Raw genomic sequence first — 20558 nt, forward strand, 5'->3', positions numbered from 1 at the left:
CTTGATGACCTTTGTGGGTCCCTTCCGACTCAGAATACTCTGTGACCTGTGTTGGCAATATGCTGATGATACTTTTTATAACATGATATATGATTTATGTGACTAGCTATTATTCAATTTCAATTTCATTGGCCCACACCTTTTGAAATTTTTAGTCAAGTCAGACACAGATGTCTGGTTCTGTAGGAAGTTTTGCTCACCTGTGTGTATTCTTAGATAAGTTATTGTACTGATATACTAGTATTGCATGTATTTAAATCAGCTTGGAGACACTTTGGAATAAACCCAGCCTAAGCCAGAAGGTTTAAGCCCTATGTTTGTGTTAAGCATCCTCTTTCAATAAATGACTCTTAAAAGCCTAACTATATCTGTAAGTCTTAGTGATGTTTTTCATTGTTTCTCTTTGTCAGGTTGATTTTGAACTGGAGTCATTATCTGAAAGAAAAGAAGAGGAAAAGGAAGAGTTGATGGAATGGTGGAAGATGATGTCAGAAACACTAAATTTTTAAATGAGGAATTTGGCTTTACAGCTTTTAATCTATTCTATCTATGTTGACTTAGTATAATGTACTGTGGAAACTCCCTATATTCTAGATTTTGTGCACTTCACAATAATTAACTTTGAATTTTTCAGTCATCTTTTGATTAATATGATTACAAGTAACTACTAGCCTCCTAGGTAGATAAATAAGTTATTAATTTTCTTTCATATTGTTATAGAAAGTTTACTCTTCTATAAAAATCAGAAAAAATGAATATGCAGCCTATATGACAGTAAAATCTGTTGTGTATTATTTGCAAGTTCAGAATATGTAGGTAAACACTTGATTTGAAAAAAGAAATATGCTGTAGTCAATTACCGATACTGCCAGAAATATTTGACAGTGCATAGTAGTAGACAGTGCTCTTTACTGAGTTCTATAATGGATATTATTGAAAAGATTTATAATAACAGTGTGTGGTGTAATAATGTTTTACAAGGATTAAAATTCAGTATAACACTTTGGATGTCTCTGGTGTTGGAGGTATTTAAATATGTAAGAAACATAAGCTGACTTCATTTTAGGAAGCAGAAAGAATCTGCTTCAACTCTTTTATTAAAGATGGCATAGAATGAATTCAGGAAAAAACAGAGCTTTATTCCTTAAATAGTTGATAATGTTTGAAGAACAGGTTTAATTATTTCTCATTATTTGTTAAGCAAATTAGAAATTCTGAGTGGAAGAAGATGAGCTAGTGCATCTCATTTATTGTGCTTGTTTTACAGCAAAAAAAAAAAAATCAGGTGATATCTGTTTTAATTAAATAATTATCTTTTCAACAATCTTTACTTGTATTAGTGCGGTCTAGATAATCAGCTAAAGTTTCATCTTTTCACTGAAGGCTATCAAAATATTAGAGTTTAGACAATGAACTGGAAATCTATTGAGATTGTACTTTTAGTGTTGCAAGTCAAGAGTGGATTTGTTTCAAGCTCTGTTTCTTCTGCTGGCTCATCTTATCTAAAACTAGAAACACGACAGATAAGTGAAATTTTTTTCAGTGTGGTAAAATTTTCAAAAAATTGTTGACAAGGATGCAAAAGCAACTTTGATTTGAAGCAATTATTTTTGGTTTTTATACTTTAATTAACATGCTGTAGTATTTTGGTTAAGAAGAGTGAAATTTGCAGAGCCAGAGAATACACATGCACCATAGTAGGCGTAAGTTTGGTATAATTTTTCAGAAATGACTCCTGGTATGCTACTTGAGATCAGCTAAGCATCTCATCTGTTTGAAAGCTTACATACATTGCTAGTCTATTTTAATTCAAGATCAGATATTTGATATGGATTTCCTTCCTCTGTTTCTTTAACAACACACTCTGTGTTTTGATTAGCATATTACTTCAGCTGATGCTTGTTTGGAACCGATCAAGAGTGCACTATGACACCCCTGCTCCAAGTAAAAAAATCACATATTCAGGTGTAGGATCCAAATTTACCTCCTTTGGGTATTTAAAATTTACTGCAAATACTGTTTTCTGAGAATTTTAAATTCTTTTTTAAAAATAGCACTTGATCCTTCTAAGGAACAGGTTTAAGCTTTGATACACAATGGTAAACTGAACAGCAATAAAAAAGCATAAATTTTTGCTCTCTGATCAAGAGCTTGTGATGTAACCTGCAGCACATTTGGGTTGTAGATGTTTAAATCCAAATTTCAGAGGAAATTTACTTACTGTAAGTCATTATATAGCGATGAGCTTTGAATCTCCATTGCAATGAAAAACCCCAGTGGCAAATAAAGAATCTTATCTGAATGTGTCTTAATAACACCTTGTGGCTAGCTGTGCACAAGAGTGGGCATAAAAGATGCCTGTTTACACCAACTTGGGTGTCCAGGACAATTTGAAAGGCCAAGATGTAGCATGGAACACATTCTGTGTCTGTAAGTAATGGCCTTGCTTTTAACTGAAGCAGGTAAAGTTGAAGCAAATGGTATAAAAATGAATTATAACAAGATGTTGCTGTCATGTGGGCAAATGGCTACCGGAGTGTAAACTAATGTAATAAGGCAAGTGTATATTTGTACAGAACACCCTGGTCTGCCTCTTCCAAACCTAAGAGTTTCAATCCAAATGACACTTCTTCATGGTACGATGCCTGTCACGCATCCAGTCTTCCTGTGGCACTCTTAGTGCAGACATTACATCAAAGTGATCTCATAACAGGTTTCTAATCCATACCTGTGTGATGTGTGTGAGATCCTCTGGTCTACTGTTTCATACATTTGCAATTAGATGTGGTGTCCCTTAAGTGATCTGTTTGTTGTGCTCTAGATGACTGCTTGCTATTACTGTGTTGAGAAGAGGCTAAAGTGATTAAATGTTACAGCACCAGAACCACTGCCACTGTTCTTGCTCTAGGCAAACATCCTTAAAAACAGCATAGCCAGGACTCTCAATAAATTAATTCATTATGTAGCTTTCCTAGCTGAGCTGAGCTGTGTTGTAGGACTGTGTATGTTTAATGGAAGATTAAAGTGTTATGTGATGCTGAGCTTTGGTTAAAAAGGCACATGCTGTACTATTGTACAATAAATCTACAGTTTTATTTAAAATGTAAAATGTGTGAGTAATTTGCAGGTTCAAAATGTGACCCCTTTGGCTATGCATGTCTGCAAAGTATGCCATAAACATCCTCAGTGGGTGTGTATGCCAATTAATTTGCTGTTTGAACAGAGAAAGGAGACCAGGATTAATGCTGATATCCCATTGAGAGCCATCCACAGCCCATTAATTTTGTGCCAGGACATCCTCCTTTTGGAGTACACGTCTTACAGAGCACTTCTCCCATGGAGGCTTTCAAGTAAGGGATAGTATTGAGATGCTCTGCCTCCGTGCAGGGTCGGCGGGGACAGGACACTTTTGCGTGTCTCTCTTATAGTATTTACAAATCTTTTTCCATATTGATCTGTAGGATTAGAAAGCATGGTGTGCAGTGTGTTTGCAAATCTGTTGTACTACACATTTCTTATAACTGCAGGGGCCAGGATTATAGAAAAATGAAAGTCAGATAAAATCACTGTGTCTAAATTGTGTTTCCCAGGTAGGTTGTGGTGTTCACATCCATATATGTGAACTCACATATAGCCTTGGCTAGTTCTGAGCTGCTAATAACATAATTAAACTGTGAATTAAAACTGAGGTGGTAGGCTAGAAAGAATTGCTACCAAGTTTCTCCAAGTTTCTTTTTTTAAAAGCTATGACAGGTGTTTTAGGAACACTTAGTAACTAGGCCATGAAAGGAAGAGGTTTCAGAGAAGATAGGTTTAGAGGAGTTTGAATTTAAAGTTAAAATGTGCAGTTCCAAAGAGCTGATTTTCTCCCCTATCTGTGTTTAGTTAGACTCGTGTCTGCGGAGGCTGTAGAATACAGCAGTTTAATGATGGCCTCTCTGAGTGAGAGCAGCCCTCTAGAGCTTCTCAGGAAACCTGCCCCACTTGTGGAGCGCCTTGTTTCCTGCGTGTGGTTAGCTCTGGAAATGCAGGACTGAGAAATGCCACTGCAGTGCTTGCTTTCTGCCTTCCTGAGTCTTGCAAAATACTTGCTCCAGTCATCTCCTTGCAGGTATTTTATTCCCTGTGTGTGCTTCTGTTTGTGTAGAGCTATGTCTGTTATGAACGATTTACTGCTTGTTAAACTGGCTCATAGGTTTGGTCATTGACACAGCCTCTCTTCCATTATTTCTGACTTAGATAATTAAGCCCAGAAAACAAAATCACTCGGGAGATTTTCTGAAACTCGTGGCATTAAAAACCCCCAAAACAGTGGGTTTGTTTGCCTCCTGGCTTTGAGGGTTTCAAATGAGCTTGCTTCAAGTTTTTGTTTTTCAAGCCTGCTTTAGGGAGAGAAGTGGATGACAACTGAGAAGTTGATGTAAGCCCTACGCATCCGGAGACCAAGGCTTCCAGCAGTATAACAAGTGCTGGAATCAGCAGTACAAAAATGAGACAGTTAGAAACAACTGCTGTTTGGTTTTATTATTTGTGATAATGGGAGTATATTAATTGGGTTAAATGGCCTCACAATGTTGGTCTTTCTTCATCCCTCCTAATTGTACCTCTCTGCCCCAGGCACTGTGTTTCAGCAATGACTTAAACACATCTATGATTTGGCATCATTTATCACAGTGCTATATTTTCCCTGAATTAATGGTTAATAATCCATGTTATTTTATTTTGGTTCTCCTTTCATATTCAGTAAAGCCGCTGCAGATTTTTGTAATCACACATCCCTGTGCACAGTGGTAATTTTCAAAGAGAGAAACTGAAGAATTTGGCTCCTGCATTGGGAATATGGGGGAAATTCAACATCTGGAAATGCACTGGAAGCAGTCTGGTGTTTTGAAATAAGTGAATTCTACAGAGCTTTTTTCTAATTATTCTTTCGTAAAGACTGAATAAGGGTTATGTGGCTGTGGGATCCTAGGAGTGCAGTATGTCCATGCATTTAGTGTTAAGGTAAAGTTACCCTGGAAAGGTTCCTGTTATTACTAGCCCTTTAAATCTAGAATCTGAGTAGTCAGAACTATCCGCAGTCAGGGCTGCTCATTCTGCATCAGAAGTAGTTGTTTTCATCTTTTCTAGGAGAAAGATGCAAAGTAATAAACAAGAAATGAAGTCTACTTTCACAATGTGCAGAATTGGTTATGGAACTTAAGATTCATTGCAAGACACAAAGTAAAAATCAGGGAGGTGAACTGGACCAGCTGCAACCTACAGCTTACTTAAGCCTTTGAACTGCTGCTCAGTAAAAGATAGGAAGGTAAATCTGGGTGCCATTTTTGTTACATTCACCCACTGAGAATGTGATCAGAGCCCTAATTTAGAGACAAGATACAGAGCTAGATGAACACCTCACCTGCTAGTAGCATGGCAGCAGTAGAGGGGTCCATGGTGTTGCAAGACCACGCTGCAATGGGAGATTCCAGCTCATGAGCTTAGCAGCACATCAGCTCTGAAGTGTGCTGTGGTGCATGTGCTGGTACCCAAGGGTGTAGAACCAGCATCCTTCCCCTGTATTCCAGCACCCCTTGCACAAAAGGTAAATTAAACACATTTCAGAAACTATGGACAACACTCAAGAGAGGACTTGGCTGCCAAGAACAGTACAAAATTACTGTCTGACTTCCCTCCCTTCAGCTCACTAAATATCCACTTATGTGGCTTTTCTTGGCTGCTTACAGTTCTCTCACAGGGTGTGTCAAAAACCCCAAAACTAGTCCAGCCTGAGAAGCTCAAGTATCACTTGTGCCAAGATCCATCAGGAGTGGATTACAGGGCTTTCTGGTGTCTACAAAGATCCCAAGTTTGCACTTAGAATTGCAAAATCACAGAATGGTTTGTGTTGGAAGGACCTCAAAGAGCGTGGAATTCCAATCCCTTTGCAATGGGCAGAGAACCTTCCACTAGACCAGGTTGCTCTAAGCCACATCCAGCCTGGCTTTGAACACCTCCAGGGGTGGGGCATTCAGAACTTCCTGTCTGCTGTCCACACCATAATTGGCACAAGTGTCAATTTATTGGGGTGCTGCAGCTTCCTGTTCAGTCAGGTGCCCTGGCATCGTGAATCTTCAGGTCCCCAGAACAGGGACCCCACCAGGAGCTTGCTTTTGGCCTGTGTGCTTGGGTTTCTCTCAGCAGAACACAGCTGCTACACTTTCCTGGTGGTGTAGAAGGGATGAGCTGGTCTGTGCCTGTGACTCCACACTGGAGGCACACATTAAGACTTGGAAGCTGGGAATTGTTCCTGGATTCCATAGGTTAGATGTGATTGAGACATGGCTTCTGAGAAGTGACTGAAGAAATTCAAATCTGAAAAGGAGTATCAGCAAATGTCATACCACCTACTTTCCCCATCAGCTTCAGGTAATGTGTTTGAAGGTTTATCATGTTACTCATATTTATCCCTGTATATGCATATATCAGCATATCTGCTTTGTCTCCTGTGGGGGAGGGAATGCTTTTCAGTTTAAAGAAGTTTTGGATAAAAATACAGAAGCAGCTTTGGGAGCAGGAGTACACTGAAAGACAACTGGCTGGCTTGTGCTGTACAGCATTTATTATTAATGTGTGGGAAAGGAGCACATTCAGTCCCAGTGCTACTAGGTTTCAATAGACATAAATAAAAGTTTTGGAGGACTGTTTCTGCACACACTTAATGCATAAAAACTTAGGGCCCAGAAAGGTCTTACTGCAAAGAAAAGCAGGACTGCAAAGTTTATCTTTTGGATTCACTGTGCATACATACATAAGTGTGTGTGGGAGCAAGGGAGCAGGGCAAGAATGTACGTCATCTTCCCTGGGCTATTTTAGTCACTTAACTGCCCAGAATTCCTTAAAGGCACCTACTCTGTTTGCCATAAAGGGCATGCAGGCTCCTTGCTTTATGAAACAGGCCTAAATTAGACTCCTATGGCAGGCAATCAAACCCCAGGCTGACCCTTGTGTTAGGGGGTTGGGTGCCCCCAGAGGGCAAAGGGGGTGCCCCTGACTGGGGAGAGCCAGACAGCCACCTCAAGAAGGGGCTGTGGAAGCCTGGGATCCAGCTGGTGCTTACAGGAATGTTTTAAAATGCGTATCATACAGCTCTGCTGTAGCTATGGCCGTGTCAAACTGTGTGGCTGCCCTGCCTTGCCTCTGAGGCACCAGGTGCCTGCCAGGCACTGTGCTGAAGCCTGTAGAGCTGAATCTATTACTGCATTTTGACCTAAAAACCCTACCAGCTGTTTCAGCAGGGCTTTTGCAAAAGAAACTTCTAAAAGGACTGTTTTCTTACGCCTTCTTCTGGAAACTGAGAGACTAAATGCAAAGACGCTTGTTGTTATACCATGTTATATATGATAAATGCCCTTCCAAATAAATACAGATTCTGTCTTCATCTTTCTGTTTCCACGTATGTCTGACAGGACTCAACATCAGATGCTTGTTAATGTATGTGGTAACATGCAAGATGTTAAACATCTGCAAAATCTTCTGATCATTTTTGTAATGTCTGAAAAGTTAGACATAGCTTGCAGGGAATTTCCACTGAAAAGAAACAAAATTTGGAGGACATCCCAAGTTAAGTCATTCAAGATTTGTTTGCCAGTGCATTGGATGGTATTATAAGATGCCAAGATAAATTCAAATTAACATGAAAAATATGCAGTCACATTGGTTGCGGGTTTACATAAGTTGCTGGCACATTATGTTAAGAATTCTCAGATAAATAGTTGCCAGGAAAACAAAGTTCAAACGAAAAAATAATAATTATATATAATACACTTGAACGATTGGCACAGAAGAATGAAATTTTTATTCAGTAAAATTTTTCTTCAAGAAAGCACTTAAATATGGAGATGTATTCACACAATGTTTCTAGAGTAATTTATCTCAAACCCCTTATTTAAAATTTAAGAAAATTGGAGCCAAGATAAAAATAGAAGACACTATGAATTTCAAAATAAAAATACAGTGAATACAATTTTTTTTTTTTTAAATAGAAAATATTGCAATGAATATTTCTGTACCAAATTAATTCATTTATGATAAAGCTTCCTAGATGCCTTAGGTGCCTTTGGAAACTGTGGGTTGAAAAATAATTTTTAAAAAAGGCTATTGAGAGGTAAAGAGTAAAATTTTGAAAAACATACATTTTGCTTCAACTTGATTCTCTCATTTATAAAAATGAAAATTCAGATTTTTGATATTTTATAGTATAATGTTTACACTTAAAAGCATTTTTACTAGTTTAATAGTTTTTATTAATGTAGCCACGTAATTGAAACCATAGCCTAGCAAAGAAAGACTGAACAAGATCAAATAGTTGGCAGCTGAAACTAGGCAAACTTAGAAGCAGAACTAATGTTCAGTATTTTCTCAGTGATGCTAATTTACCTTTGAGATAGTTCATGTAGCTGTGCAGTAGACTTTTCATCACAATAATTTTTTTTGAAGTGAGGCTGTTGTCCTTTTTAAACACTGTTTAAATGTTTTTGTGTTCCTTGGCTGAGCTACTTTATTCTTCATGGGGTACGCCCTTTCAGTTGATTGTCCCACCTGGTTTAATTATTTCCTGAGACTTTAGATAATCACACATTCCTTTGAGCTTCTGTTTCATTAATCTAAGAGCATTTTTGGATTCACTAATTACAGGTTCTGAAAATTCAGGCTTGGATTCCGTGGGCAGTATCTGTATGGTGTTAAAAATATCTGGGTATTGATTTTCCATGCTTGTTTTTGAGTTACTTCCCTTACTATCTGTGATCTGAATGAAGCTGAGTGAGATTTTTTTAGCTTTGATTCTGAACTGAATTTTCAAACACAACAGAACCTGCTGAAGTGTTACAGAAATGTGTTTGACTTTCAGATCAATCAAAATGCTCTAAAGGGCTTTCTCTCCTCCTTCAGTCTTACATGTTTCTCGGTTTTCTTGGAATTGCACTATTCCTAGAATTTACTAATTAAAGACTGGCTTGCTTGAATTATGTTTTTAATGTTAGCAGCTTCCCATATATCCATAATATCCCATAGTATCCAAGGAAATATTTTGTATTGCAAGTCTACGTTCCTCAGAAACGCATCTACTTCCATGTGGAGGGATGAGATGTCAAAGCCATATATTTTTTCTTCCTCACTTCAGTAGTTTATAATTCTTCTTTCTCCATACTCTTATTTTTTCATTCTAAGACTCTCCCCGAGATGGATGCTAAAATACTGATAAGACCTGTGCACTGCAAAAGGTGCTGGTTTCCAAGCCAGTAAATATGAAAGAGGTTATGATATGACAAAATCTATTACCTAAAAGGTGAAGCTAAGCTGCTGCTGGTAACAGAAAACCATAGAGTCACAGAGCATGCACAGCTTTGTCATTTCTGTTGAACAACATCATTATTCTGGGCTTTTAGACAGAAATTGTTGAAGGTCATGGGTTCATGTTCTACTAGATTTTCACTCAGGAATTATTCTTCTTGAAGATGGGGCTAGAAAGGTGTGATTATAGAATGCATATTGTTAAGTCTCTTATTTTAGAGCAAACTATTCCCTGACAACTTACAATTTCTTTCAGACAAATGGCTGCTTAGGTGGATACTGTGCAAACCATGAAAAAGCACTCACAAAAGGGAAACAAAGACTTTTCAAGGGGCGCAAGGCCCAGCTCTTTTCTTGGCATATTACAGTCAATTGTAGTTGATTCTCATGGTTTTATTCAATTTCTCATTTTGCCTTGCAAGGCATATTTTTCCTCTAAGAGAAGATGACCCATGGAATGGCTTTGCTTGACCTACCCTAATCCCCACCACAACAATTTCAATACTTAATAAAATTACTCTTCCAAATAGTTGGGACTGCTGCTTTATTGTTTTATAGTCTTGGATTACGACCTGGATAGTCTTAATTTTAGAATCAAAACCATGCTTGGTAATGAGAGGAAATATCAGGATAAGCTTCATTAACTGTAGGCAAGCAGCTAAGAACACAAACATCCAGGAGCATGTCCAGTGAAACTCTTTCTTGCCCGCAGCTGGAGCTGAGAACTGGATGGCTTTGTGTTTTTGGATACACTGAGTGTACAGCGAGGGAAAATAGCAAAGTCACACCACACTTCATACTTTAAGCCACATAATTTTTGTCCCTTCTCTGGGCACAATTGTAATGTGGATTTTCACACCTGACTAGATAATTGGTGGGGAGGAAAAGAACCTTAAAAGGGGATTCTGTTTGATTTACTCTTTACATTTCTCTGTCATCAACTAAGTAACTAAAACTCCATAGCAATATTTCCTCTAATATCAGAGTCACAATTTTGTTACTTAGGTTATGCCAATCTCAAGCATATATATTCATTTGATGTTTTCCAGATATTTCATCTAGAAATGATGTTGAAACCTTGAAACTTGATTATGCTTTGAAAGTTTGGGATTAGGCTGAAGGTCTGCAATGGCCACCAGTGGCCCTGCTGTGGGGATGCTAGCAGAGATGTTCCAATATGTACCAGCTGTAAATGCAGCCAAGCAGGAACTTGCTGGAATATTTTGAAGCAACAGTTCACTTCATTTTGCTTATACCAACAGCATCATTTCTACCTCTGTGTAATGTATATGCCCATAATGATTTGTTTACAATGAGGTTACAAAGAGGCAACACAAAGAGACACAAAGGGAAATAGCTGCGTGGAGATTACATGCCTTACCCATACAATCTTTCAGCTCTCATCTGTGTTCAAGTTCAAGGAATGTACCTCAATTATTTTCGTATCATACTTTTCCAAAGAATGTTTTCCCTTTAGAAAGTTTCTGATCAAACTAACCAAAAGATAAAAATCAAGCTGTGCAAACATTTCCTGTTACAGCTTCTTTTTTCCCCAAAAGTCTTTAATATTTGAAAACCTTGCTTTGAGAAACTAAAAAACAAAGAAAAACTACAAAACCCCTTGGAACTTGGATTATGAGTAGCTAGAATATCTAATCATAAAATTAAGAACAGTGTAAATACCTTTTAATTATTACTTGATGACCAAAACTAAAAGAGAATCTGAATATCTATGCTATTATGTTACCATCTTGAAATTCTGTGAAGGGAGAAATATGTTGTGTCTCAAGCCATTCTTCCTGCTGGGCAGCAACCTGTGCTAGAGAGATGGGACAAATACAACTGGATGAGATGATTATCCTCCATATCACCCTAATCTAATGTTTTGCAAGTCATCAAATCCAGGTATTTAAGCACCTGTTTGGCTCTTATCCTAGGTCTCCCTAGAGAGGATGAGAGACTAAATATGTGCTGAACTGACTGTGTACCTCCCAATGTGATTAAAAAGAGATAACTGCCAGAGTCCATTTTCCACTCTGGTATTAAAACCATTGAATTCAGTAGAATCACTCTGGATTATAAAAGTCATCTTTGGGAGTAGAAAATGACCTTGTGCCCCTTTTCTTTCCACCACAAAAATCCTCTTTCCAGCTTTCCCATGTTGAGCAAGGACAGATTAGCACGTGCTACTACTGCACATTTCCCTCCCAATTACCCATTTCCTCTCCTCTGTGCATTTTTGGAACAATGTGTCATGTTCTGAAACCTCACATACCTGAAACATTTGGAAACACTGAGTTCTGGACACATCTGGTTATTAGATTCGAGATGGCTGCCCCTTCTGTGAATAAAATCCTCACAACTGCCATAGGAAATTCCATTACATTTTTTCCCTCTATGTTAAAATTTTGACTCCAGTATTTTACTGCTTCATTTATTAATAAATAAATTTTATAGAAACTATGAAAAACACTGCAGAAGCTTAAATGAAAAATGTTCTTTTTAGAACAAGGACATAAAATCCTCTTCCAGGTGAGAACATACATCCCCCAGAGCTAAATTCAGTGGCAGAGTTTGCCATCCACTGTGGTGAATGCTCAGTGACAGGTTATGGCCTTTAGGAAACAAATCTGTAGACGGATAGAAATAATGTTTTTATGTATACTTTTATTGTGAAAATTTGTGTGTGGCCATATGATTAGCAAACACTTTCTTGCAAAGTTTTAGTGTGAACAGCTCGAGAAACCTGTTTGACTTCAGCCTACTGATGTTTGATATCAAACTGGCACACAGGAGGGCTCTTAGTACAAGCTTCATCCTCTCTTCTTAGGAATTAGTAGAACAGTGTATTTAGGAGTGTCTTGACTCTCCTTACTTGCTTAGAATAACATTTTTCCCATGTCAGCAGAGTGTAAATGAGAGGCTGTCTGCTAACTTAAATGCTGAGTAGCTTTGCTAGAGCTAGCAAAAAAATTGAGGCTCAGAAATTGTATGCCATTGAATTCTCTGTGTTATTGGGCTTCTATCAAGAGGAGTTCTTTCTCCTCTGAATTTTAAACATCACGCTATTTCCACATCAGATAAAAAACCCCAACCAACTCATTAAAAGTTATTAGAAAATGATCAAGTATCCACTTATATATAATCTCTTCTGTTTATAGTATTTTTTTCTTCAGTTAACAAAAATTTACTTGTCTTTTACATCTTTCTCAAGAAAATCACTGCTTAATTAATTAACTCATTATGTATTAAGCTGGTGATCAAGTAATAATTTGTGAGTGCTTTTATTTCTGGTAAATGGATGAGGAACTAAAATCCAGTTACAGCAATGGCAGCTTTTACTAACTACAAGCCAAAAGGCTACGGATATGTCTGAACTAACTTGGATGGTGCTGTGCCTGCCTTTTGACAAGTTGTGAATTTAGGGCTGAAATAAGTTTAAGGATAGCGATGGAATGAGGAAAACAGGCCACAGAAGGGAATGGAAGAGGTGTACTAAAATCTTTCACTACTTCTGTGTCTATAGGTTTTTACAGACTTTAATATGAAAGACTTAGCTGAGTTGCTGTCCTACTGAAGAGAATGGAAATATTTACATAGTTGGTGATTGCACAGTATTAGTACCTTGCTGAATTAGTGGTCAACATATTTAGGAAAAAATAGAAATTATTATCACCCTGGAAGTCTATTTGCACTTGCTACCTTTTCTCATGGCCTAATGCCCAACAGCTGCACTAACAAGCGACATTATCAGTCCTAATTGTCCTTCACCTCCCTCCCTGCTGGAAGGGACCAACCTGCTGACAGAGCCCTTGTAGTGCTACATTTTAAAGGGCATTGGTTAGCTTAGACAGTGGGGTTTTGCTAACTTGACTCTTTTAGACTGAAATTAATTAGGGTGCCCCCCAACCTCCACCCCTTAGGCCAGCTGCTTATGGGCTCCATGTGTGTTCACATCCTGAAGCACAGTGTAAGTAATATATGTGGGTCATTAACAAACAAAAACTGAATTTGTTAAAGGATATGTTTTGAATATTAATTATAGTAACAACAAATATAAATGGGCAACACAGTGACCAAAAAAAAAAAAAAAAAGCTGCAGTGTATTAAATGCATGTTTTGTGATTACACCTAGTGCAAAGTATCATGATTAGACCAGTAAAGTGAGCAAACGTGTTAACGAGGGGAACCAGTAATTTAAGCTCCAACAGCTAGCAAAAAAAGAGGTAAAGTCTGGTTTATTTATGCATAAAATATTATGCATTAAAATATCTTTATTCATAAAATTAGGCCATTGCTATGTTGTTAAAATGGCAGGACACTGAAAAAAAACGAGCTGTAGCCAGTTCTTGTATAACTTGGTATTTGTAACTGGTATTGGGGTTTAAAGGAGCTTCCTCAGTTCCATAATGTGGAAGCTGGATTTTGAAAGCAGAGGCCACTTCCTTTTCTGGTAATAGTAAGGATTTTTTCCTGTTCTTTCTTTCCAGTGAAGAGCCTGTTTCTCTCTCAGGTGCACTGGCAGATGGGTTGAGTGTGAAACCATTTCTTCTTTCTTTTGCACTCAGCATTCACTGCAGCATACGGTAGCCAAGGAAGGAATGGGTGGAAGGAGAGAGTGCCCAGTGACAGAGTGGCCTCCTGGAGAACCTGGTGGCCAGGGCCTCTCATGTACTGTGCCAGAGCAACGTGTTCCTTTGTGGCTTTCTCTGTCTTATTTAACCTTTGCATTCTGGACCTGGGTCAGTCTGAGTCTGGAAAGAACTCTTCCAGAAATGATAAATCTTACTGAACATACTGGGGAAATGTGCTTCAGAGGTCTAGGTCTGGGTATAAAAGCTCAGATGCTTAAACTGGAGTGTTAAAAGTGGCAGAGCATTGCTCCGCACTCCATTGTTGCAAGACTTCAAGATGGCCAAGCTCCACTTTTACAAGCACCTAAACATCTCCTGTTCTTAACCTCTCCTATATCATAAACGGAATGCCTCACTCACTTGGCCTTTGGTGGAACTTGATAACCATAAATCAATTTTTTAAACTGGTTTTCTTGAATTGTCTAAAAATTGTCTTAACACATTTGCTATGTACATACAAGAAACTGGTTGAAATTATTAGTCAAGAAGAAATGAAAAAATCCATAGCAATTCAATCTGATATTTTCCTGTGTTTTAGAATTCGGAAGCCTGATCTCTGCAGCTCTTAATAAAATTCTGTAGTATACTTTGATAGCTTATCTCTTTGCAGGCAAAAAAATAGGTGGTATTCTTTTCCAGTGACCAAAAAGGTTGGTTATTTAGTGATGCAGCTTCTACACAACATGGTGTTTTCTCCATGCAACACAAAATGTGCCTCCAGCAGTGTTCACAGCAGGGAAATTCAGCGACCATTCCCAAGTAATGCAGGGAAGGATGGTGCTCAAAGGTGGGATATGTAGCTGCTAAAAGCTCACGGAGTGGTGAGCTGTGGGAAACACCAGCCTCCCGAACTTCCTCTCTTAGAACAGGATTGGGACAGTGCCTGGAGCAGTGGTGGCTTGGGGTGCATGGTAGGAACATCCCGCAGCTATGGTGTGGAGCAGTCCTTTGCCTGCACAAAGTGGACTCTGCCCCGCTGCCATCCCTGGACTTGTCAGCGCAGTTTAGCCACTGCCCTTGTCTTTATTCCGGTGTAATTACTTACTGAAAGTGGCATCAGAAAGAGTTACCCTCTCCCACAGCCAGTATTGCTCCAGAGCTGTCAGGGATGAGTCCGCATCCCCTCCTGGGGAGGACCATTGAATCCAAATCATCTCTTGCTGCATGAGAACAGTTGAAATTCCTAAAACTTTCAGTGGGTGTATCTGCCAAAGACACTGAGATTCAGCTAGTGGCTGCTTCTGGAATAGTGTTTTTTTAAATGGTGCTGAATCTCTCATTAACACCAGCCTCAGGTTTCTTAGGATTGAGTAGCCTGGAGGAAAACTGCTCTGCTTCAAGATAAAATGCATCGAGGAAAGCCAACAAAGGGGAAAATTCAGGCTCTTTACGTGATGTAAACCCCGGGAAACAGATTTACAATATATACTCTATACACTAGATGGCAATGTAATACCTGCATAAAGAGGTTACCCCCAAATTCAATAAAAAGTGCTTTCAGGTAAGTATTACGAGCTCTTTCAAAGTAATAGCTTTTCCTTAACTCTTTTACAGTGAGCAAATGTTTTAACAAGGGGTAAAACACAGGACCAGTTTAGATCAGTAAAGGACCACCGAATTAGTGTCTTGCTTGTTCTCATTTGTTTAATAATTTTCCGAAAAGTGTATTTATTTGTCACAGAGCATAATTATTTTAGAATGTAAACTGTGTTAGTGTGTAGTTTGACCTTTGTTAGGTTGTACATCTCTTATCCCGGTTTGACCCTAGCTCAAATAGCTTTGAAACAACCTTCCCGTATATTCCCTTTAGAATACTTTAGACATTGCAGATGTTCCCTTTTCATTTCCTCTTATTTTGTCCGATGAGCAAAAGCCAGTGTAATAGCTTGATAATGTTTCTGCCACATAAGGAAGCTCTGTTGCATGTGTATCTCAGGTTCACCTCTTTCTCAGACTTTGCTGTGCCTTTCTGGATTTAGCCCAGGCATGGATAAACCTGTGATAGTATTCGATTTAACATATACTATACTGTACTCTAGCTTTTCATATATTTAGATGATTGCCTCATTCATTTAGAACCAGTGCTGAATATTCAGTAAGGCTTTGTACCATAGTGAGAAGCTTTTTCTCAACTGTTTTGTGGAGTTTTTTTGTTTGTTTGGTGGGTTTTGGGTTTTTTTTTTTTTTTGTATTCTTGGGTTTTAATTTTATTTTTATTATTTATTTGTTTCATATACTATTTAAATAAAATTTAAGGGAGATCTGCTCTACTGATTCTAACTGATTCTCTTTAGCATTGCTGTCATTAAGAATCAAACAGGGAAATTGTGTTGCAGCTTTTGAATGATGACAGAAAAAGTTAATATTGCAATTTTTACATGTTCACCTTTTCATCTAAATTTAGATTCAATTCATCCCCTTTGCATCCTAGCTTTGTTGTGCAATCATAATTAAATGCTTCTTAGGGAAATTCGTGATGTTGCTTTCAGCCAATGAAAGCTTAGTGGGACACTCCAGGTGGTTTTCTTCAGTATTTGTGGTGTCTGTGCATGAAGAGCTGCAGTAACAGAAGGCAACCATAAGTAATCCCACATGACCCATGTCAAATATCAGTCTAGATTTTAAATAGCTGCTCAATTTTGTTCTTCAAGTTTTCATGTTCTGTCTCCCAATTAAGTCTTCTAGTATTCCCCCCAAGAACAGTCCCTCTCTCTCTGTGCTTATTATTTCTGTTCTATCCACCCATCTGCTTTTTTTAGTTACCTTTTCCTTCCTCCTATCTTTCTGTATAGAACATACAGAGAACATGAATTTATCAGTTTAAAGGGAATTAACAGAAATATTTAGATTTTTTTTTTTTTAATCCTGTGATGGCTATGTTTGGTATTACTATTTCTTTATACCTGTGCTTTGACCCTGTCACACATTCAATTGATAGTTTTCTCAACAGGGCTGATGAACTAAGCATACACATTAAAATACAGAAATGTACAACGCTGCATTTCATGCGTGACTAATCATTGTCTCGTATTTATCCTGACTGTGTCTGTCATACCATCATACAATGGCTTGGCTTGGAAAGGGCCCTAAAGATCATCAAATTCCAACCCTGTGGTCAGGGACACCTTTCGCTGCACCAGGTTGCTCAGAGCCACATCCAGTGGCCTTGCACGCTTCCAGGGATGGGGCATCTTCCTTCTCGTCACCTAATGTGATGAAAGCTCCTGTGCTATGCCTGCTTCCTTAGCCACTTTTCCAGCAAGGACCTGCTCTTGAGGTCAAGGTTGACAGTGGATCAAGCCTTGAACAGGGAGCTCCATTACAAACCAGCATGAGTTTGTGTTGTGCTGCAGTATTTCTTGCCTCAGGGCTTTCTTTTAAGGTGAAACAGAAAGTGAAAGTGAAAACTGAATGAATTCATTAATTTGTGGAAAATGCCTTCCCTAGCTTGGTAGTATGGCCTTAGATAAAAGCTGGTCGAAAATGATCTGTGAAATCCTTTTGGTGTTTTTGATTGCTGAAGGGACCACAGAATAAATTCCTCCCTTCCTAATGCTGTGCATACCATTGGAAATCTTTCATTTGAGACATTTTATTACTGTCATATTGTCAGCAAGTTAAGAATACTCATTTTCAAAGCCTATTATGTATGTATTAAAAAAATCTCTGCTTTGACCACACTTGGTTAAATAATGTATTTTAGCATCTGTTATTTATGTTTTGATTTGACTCTTTGACACAAAGTTGTTTGTTCTTTTGGTTTCTGAGTGAGAGATTCCTTTGGGATATAATGTTAACAGCTTTGGGTAAAAGTGTCTTCATACCTGTATACAGAGCAGAAGATTACTATAGTAAAAGGATTAATTTTACACAATTAAATTTTCACACAACTGAAAAGCAATCTTTGAGTGTAGAAGAGCAAGGTAACCTATGCAAACTGATTGTTTCACTATAATTTTGGAGCTAAAATCTTAAGTTATCACAATATTCTACATCAGATAAATTTCCTTGCTTTATAAACTACTGCACAGTTCCAGGTGTTGGAAAAGAGCAGAAACTATTCCGTATGTTATTATATTTTAACATATAAAGAATGTGTATTAGGTAAGGAGGGAAAGGTCAGTGTAATTGGTTTAGCCTCCAGATATAAGTCTTATATATAACTAATTTTCACAGTTCTTACTAGCAAATTCTGCAAAGTGGTTTTCCTAAGGAAGAGGGGGAAAAAATTGCTTCACTGGTAAACTGATTTGATTCCAGAATTACTGACTTATTGAGATAAAAATGAAAACTTGTATGTGTCCCTCTTTGATCAAAAATTCCCAAGATAAATCAAAAGTAAGAAGCATCTAATAAGTCATGGATGAATGAAATGCTAAAATAACTGTTTTGTAGTGGAATGTCAGCCCGTCTCTGTGGCACTTACAGAATCTCAGCCCATTTAGTGCTTTACAATTTCCAGCTGAAATTTCATTTTCATTTTGTTGCTATTTAGAGTTCTTTATGTGAAACATAACAAACCTGATGTGACTTGTCTCTCTCTTTATTGTAAGTTAGATAGTCAGACTGTGGTGATGATTGCAGTAGCATGTACTTGTTTTCTGTTTAGGTTGGATTTACACTGGCCCATCAAGTGTTAGGGTTGATTTGTGATGTATTTTCCTTCCTATAACTTCAAAGCCTTCCCAATAAAGGTATTTATGTAATTATGAGGTTCTATTTCCTAAAATTAAAATAGTTGTAGGGATAGTTCCCACTGCAAATCTTCTGCATCTTTTGTCTAGTTACAATGTTCAGATTGGACAGCTTTCCCATCTGACTTCCTGTTTTCTAGATTAAAATGCATTAACTGTGGAGTAAGGTAAAAAATTTGTCTTGGCCATTTTAGCAAGAAATGCCCACAGTATTTATGGTGGTCTGTAGAGCTCTTAAGCTAAGTGGATAAAGCAGCAGCTGACTGAAATTCCTGGAGAGAAAAACCATATGACTATTACCTCGAAAGCAAGACATGTCCAAAAAAAATCTGAGCTGTAATAATTTTTCATGTTCACATTTCCAATTATTTGACCTGTGTGTTTTGGGAAAAATCTTGCAACCCTTTGTTGAGCAATTGTTTCTTTAAGTATTTGCGTTTGCCTTGACGTCTTGTCTTATCCAGGGAGCCTGCTTTGTGAATGAGCTCATCAAAAGCTATGGTATCTGGAAGCCAGACTTCCATTAAATGTGCCTGAGGACACCACTTGGGTTGTGAAGAAGTGTGGTGGTTTTTGAAGCTTTTTTCAAAACGATTCTTTAAAAAACCCACCTTGATGAGCCGTTGGTGGTAATGGTTATGCTCTAAAATGAGAGGCATTCAGGATTATCTTAAAAATCTCATTGACAATCTTTCATCTTTATGCCTTAAACACTGGAGAGAAAAGGATGAAACAAAACAAACAAAACAAAAAAAACCCTTCCTGCCCACCAAAACAGAGAAAATAAGTTTATTTTTCTTCAGTATACAAATATATGGATGTTTTCTAAAGTATAAAAATTCTTTAATGTTTTTGAATATGTGCTACACTGATATATAGAAAGAAAAGCTTATTGAAAGTACATCATGCTTATATTGCATGCTGAATTCCCTCTCACTCATCCTAAGCAATGGCTGTGTTTATGCTGCACAGAAAGATAAACTGGCCTTGTTCTGAAGAGGCACAGTCAGCATGCTTGCAAAATCTGGCAGTGGAAGGAAATCAAAATACAAAGAAAAAGGATTAGAGATGGTAAAAATTAACAATAACATATTAAATATTGCTCAAGTTGTGATGCAATATGGATGAGTTAGGTGAAAACAGCAATTTTTTCTTGCTTGCATGTTTTTTTCTCTCTAAGAAGCTACATTTTGTGTCTGCTGGTAGCTAAAACATCTGTAGGATTATGAAAAATTTGAGAAGAGCTAATTTGATAATTTGAGTATTTGTAAAGCTGTAGGTAATTAAACTACTTTCAATCTGGTGAAGAAAGAGTAGTGAGTACTCAAACATTTCTCATTGCATTTCAGAACTGTCTTCTGGTATCTTGTACAGATTCACTGCAATAAGTAGATGAAAAAGAAGCAGTTCCTATTGCAGCCAACCACTGCTGAGAAATGAAACAAAAATCTGGGTCAGATGAAATAATGGAGGGCACCTGGGAAGGGGGTCAGGCTTAGGAAGAAGTTTCTGGTGGGTGATGAGGCAGTGATATTGCAGACTAAAGGAGAAGGAAAAAAAGAACCGTGAGTTTAAGTTGGCAATGGATTATTATATGACGAGGATAAAGGTTAGGAGATATTTGAGAAGGGAACAGCAGAGGTAATGAGTTTAGGGGTGGAGGAGGTACTAGCTGAGGAGGGAAAATGTAGAGCAGCTTTTCAAGTCAGAGAAAGTACTTGGAAACTTGGACCAACAACAAATTCAAGATTAGTGACAGCAGTGTAAGCACAACTCTGACAAAATGGTGAAGGCAGGAAGGGGCAGCCTGTGCTCATTCTGCATGCTGAGCTCTTCTGGCTAAACTGCCATGTTGGTTTGTGAAGCAAAGCATGGTACAGCATCGAGGGTTTGG

At 38.0% G+C, this 20558-nt stretch overlaps 1 protein-coding gene across 1 annotated transcript in view; it reads left to right on the plus strand.

Moving 5' to 3' along the window:
- CPE (carboxypeptidase E) overlaps window positions 1–3109 on the plus strand; it is a 55352-nt gene extending 52243 nt beyond the window's left edge. Inside the window, exon 9 of the mRNA XM_058839061.1 lies at window positions 411–3109. Coding sequence (XP_058695044.1) covers window positions 411–509 — 99 coding nt within the window. The 3' untranslated portion in view covers window positions 510–3109. The remainder of the gene's footprint in view (window positions 1–410) is intronic.
- Window positions 3110–20558: the final 17449 nt, after the last annotated feature.

Source organism: Poecile atricapillus, chromosome 4 (assembly GCF_030490865.1).
Source record: "Poecile atricapillus isolate bPoeAtr1 chromosome 4, bPoeAtr1.hap1, whole genome shotgun sequence".
NCBI lineage: Eukaryota > Metazoa > Chordata > Aves > Passeriformes > Paridae > Poecile > Poecile atricapillus.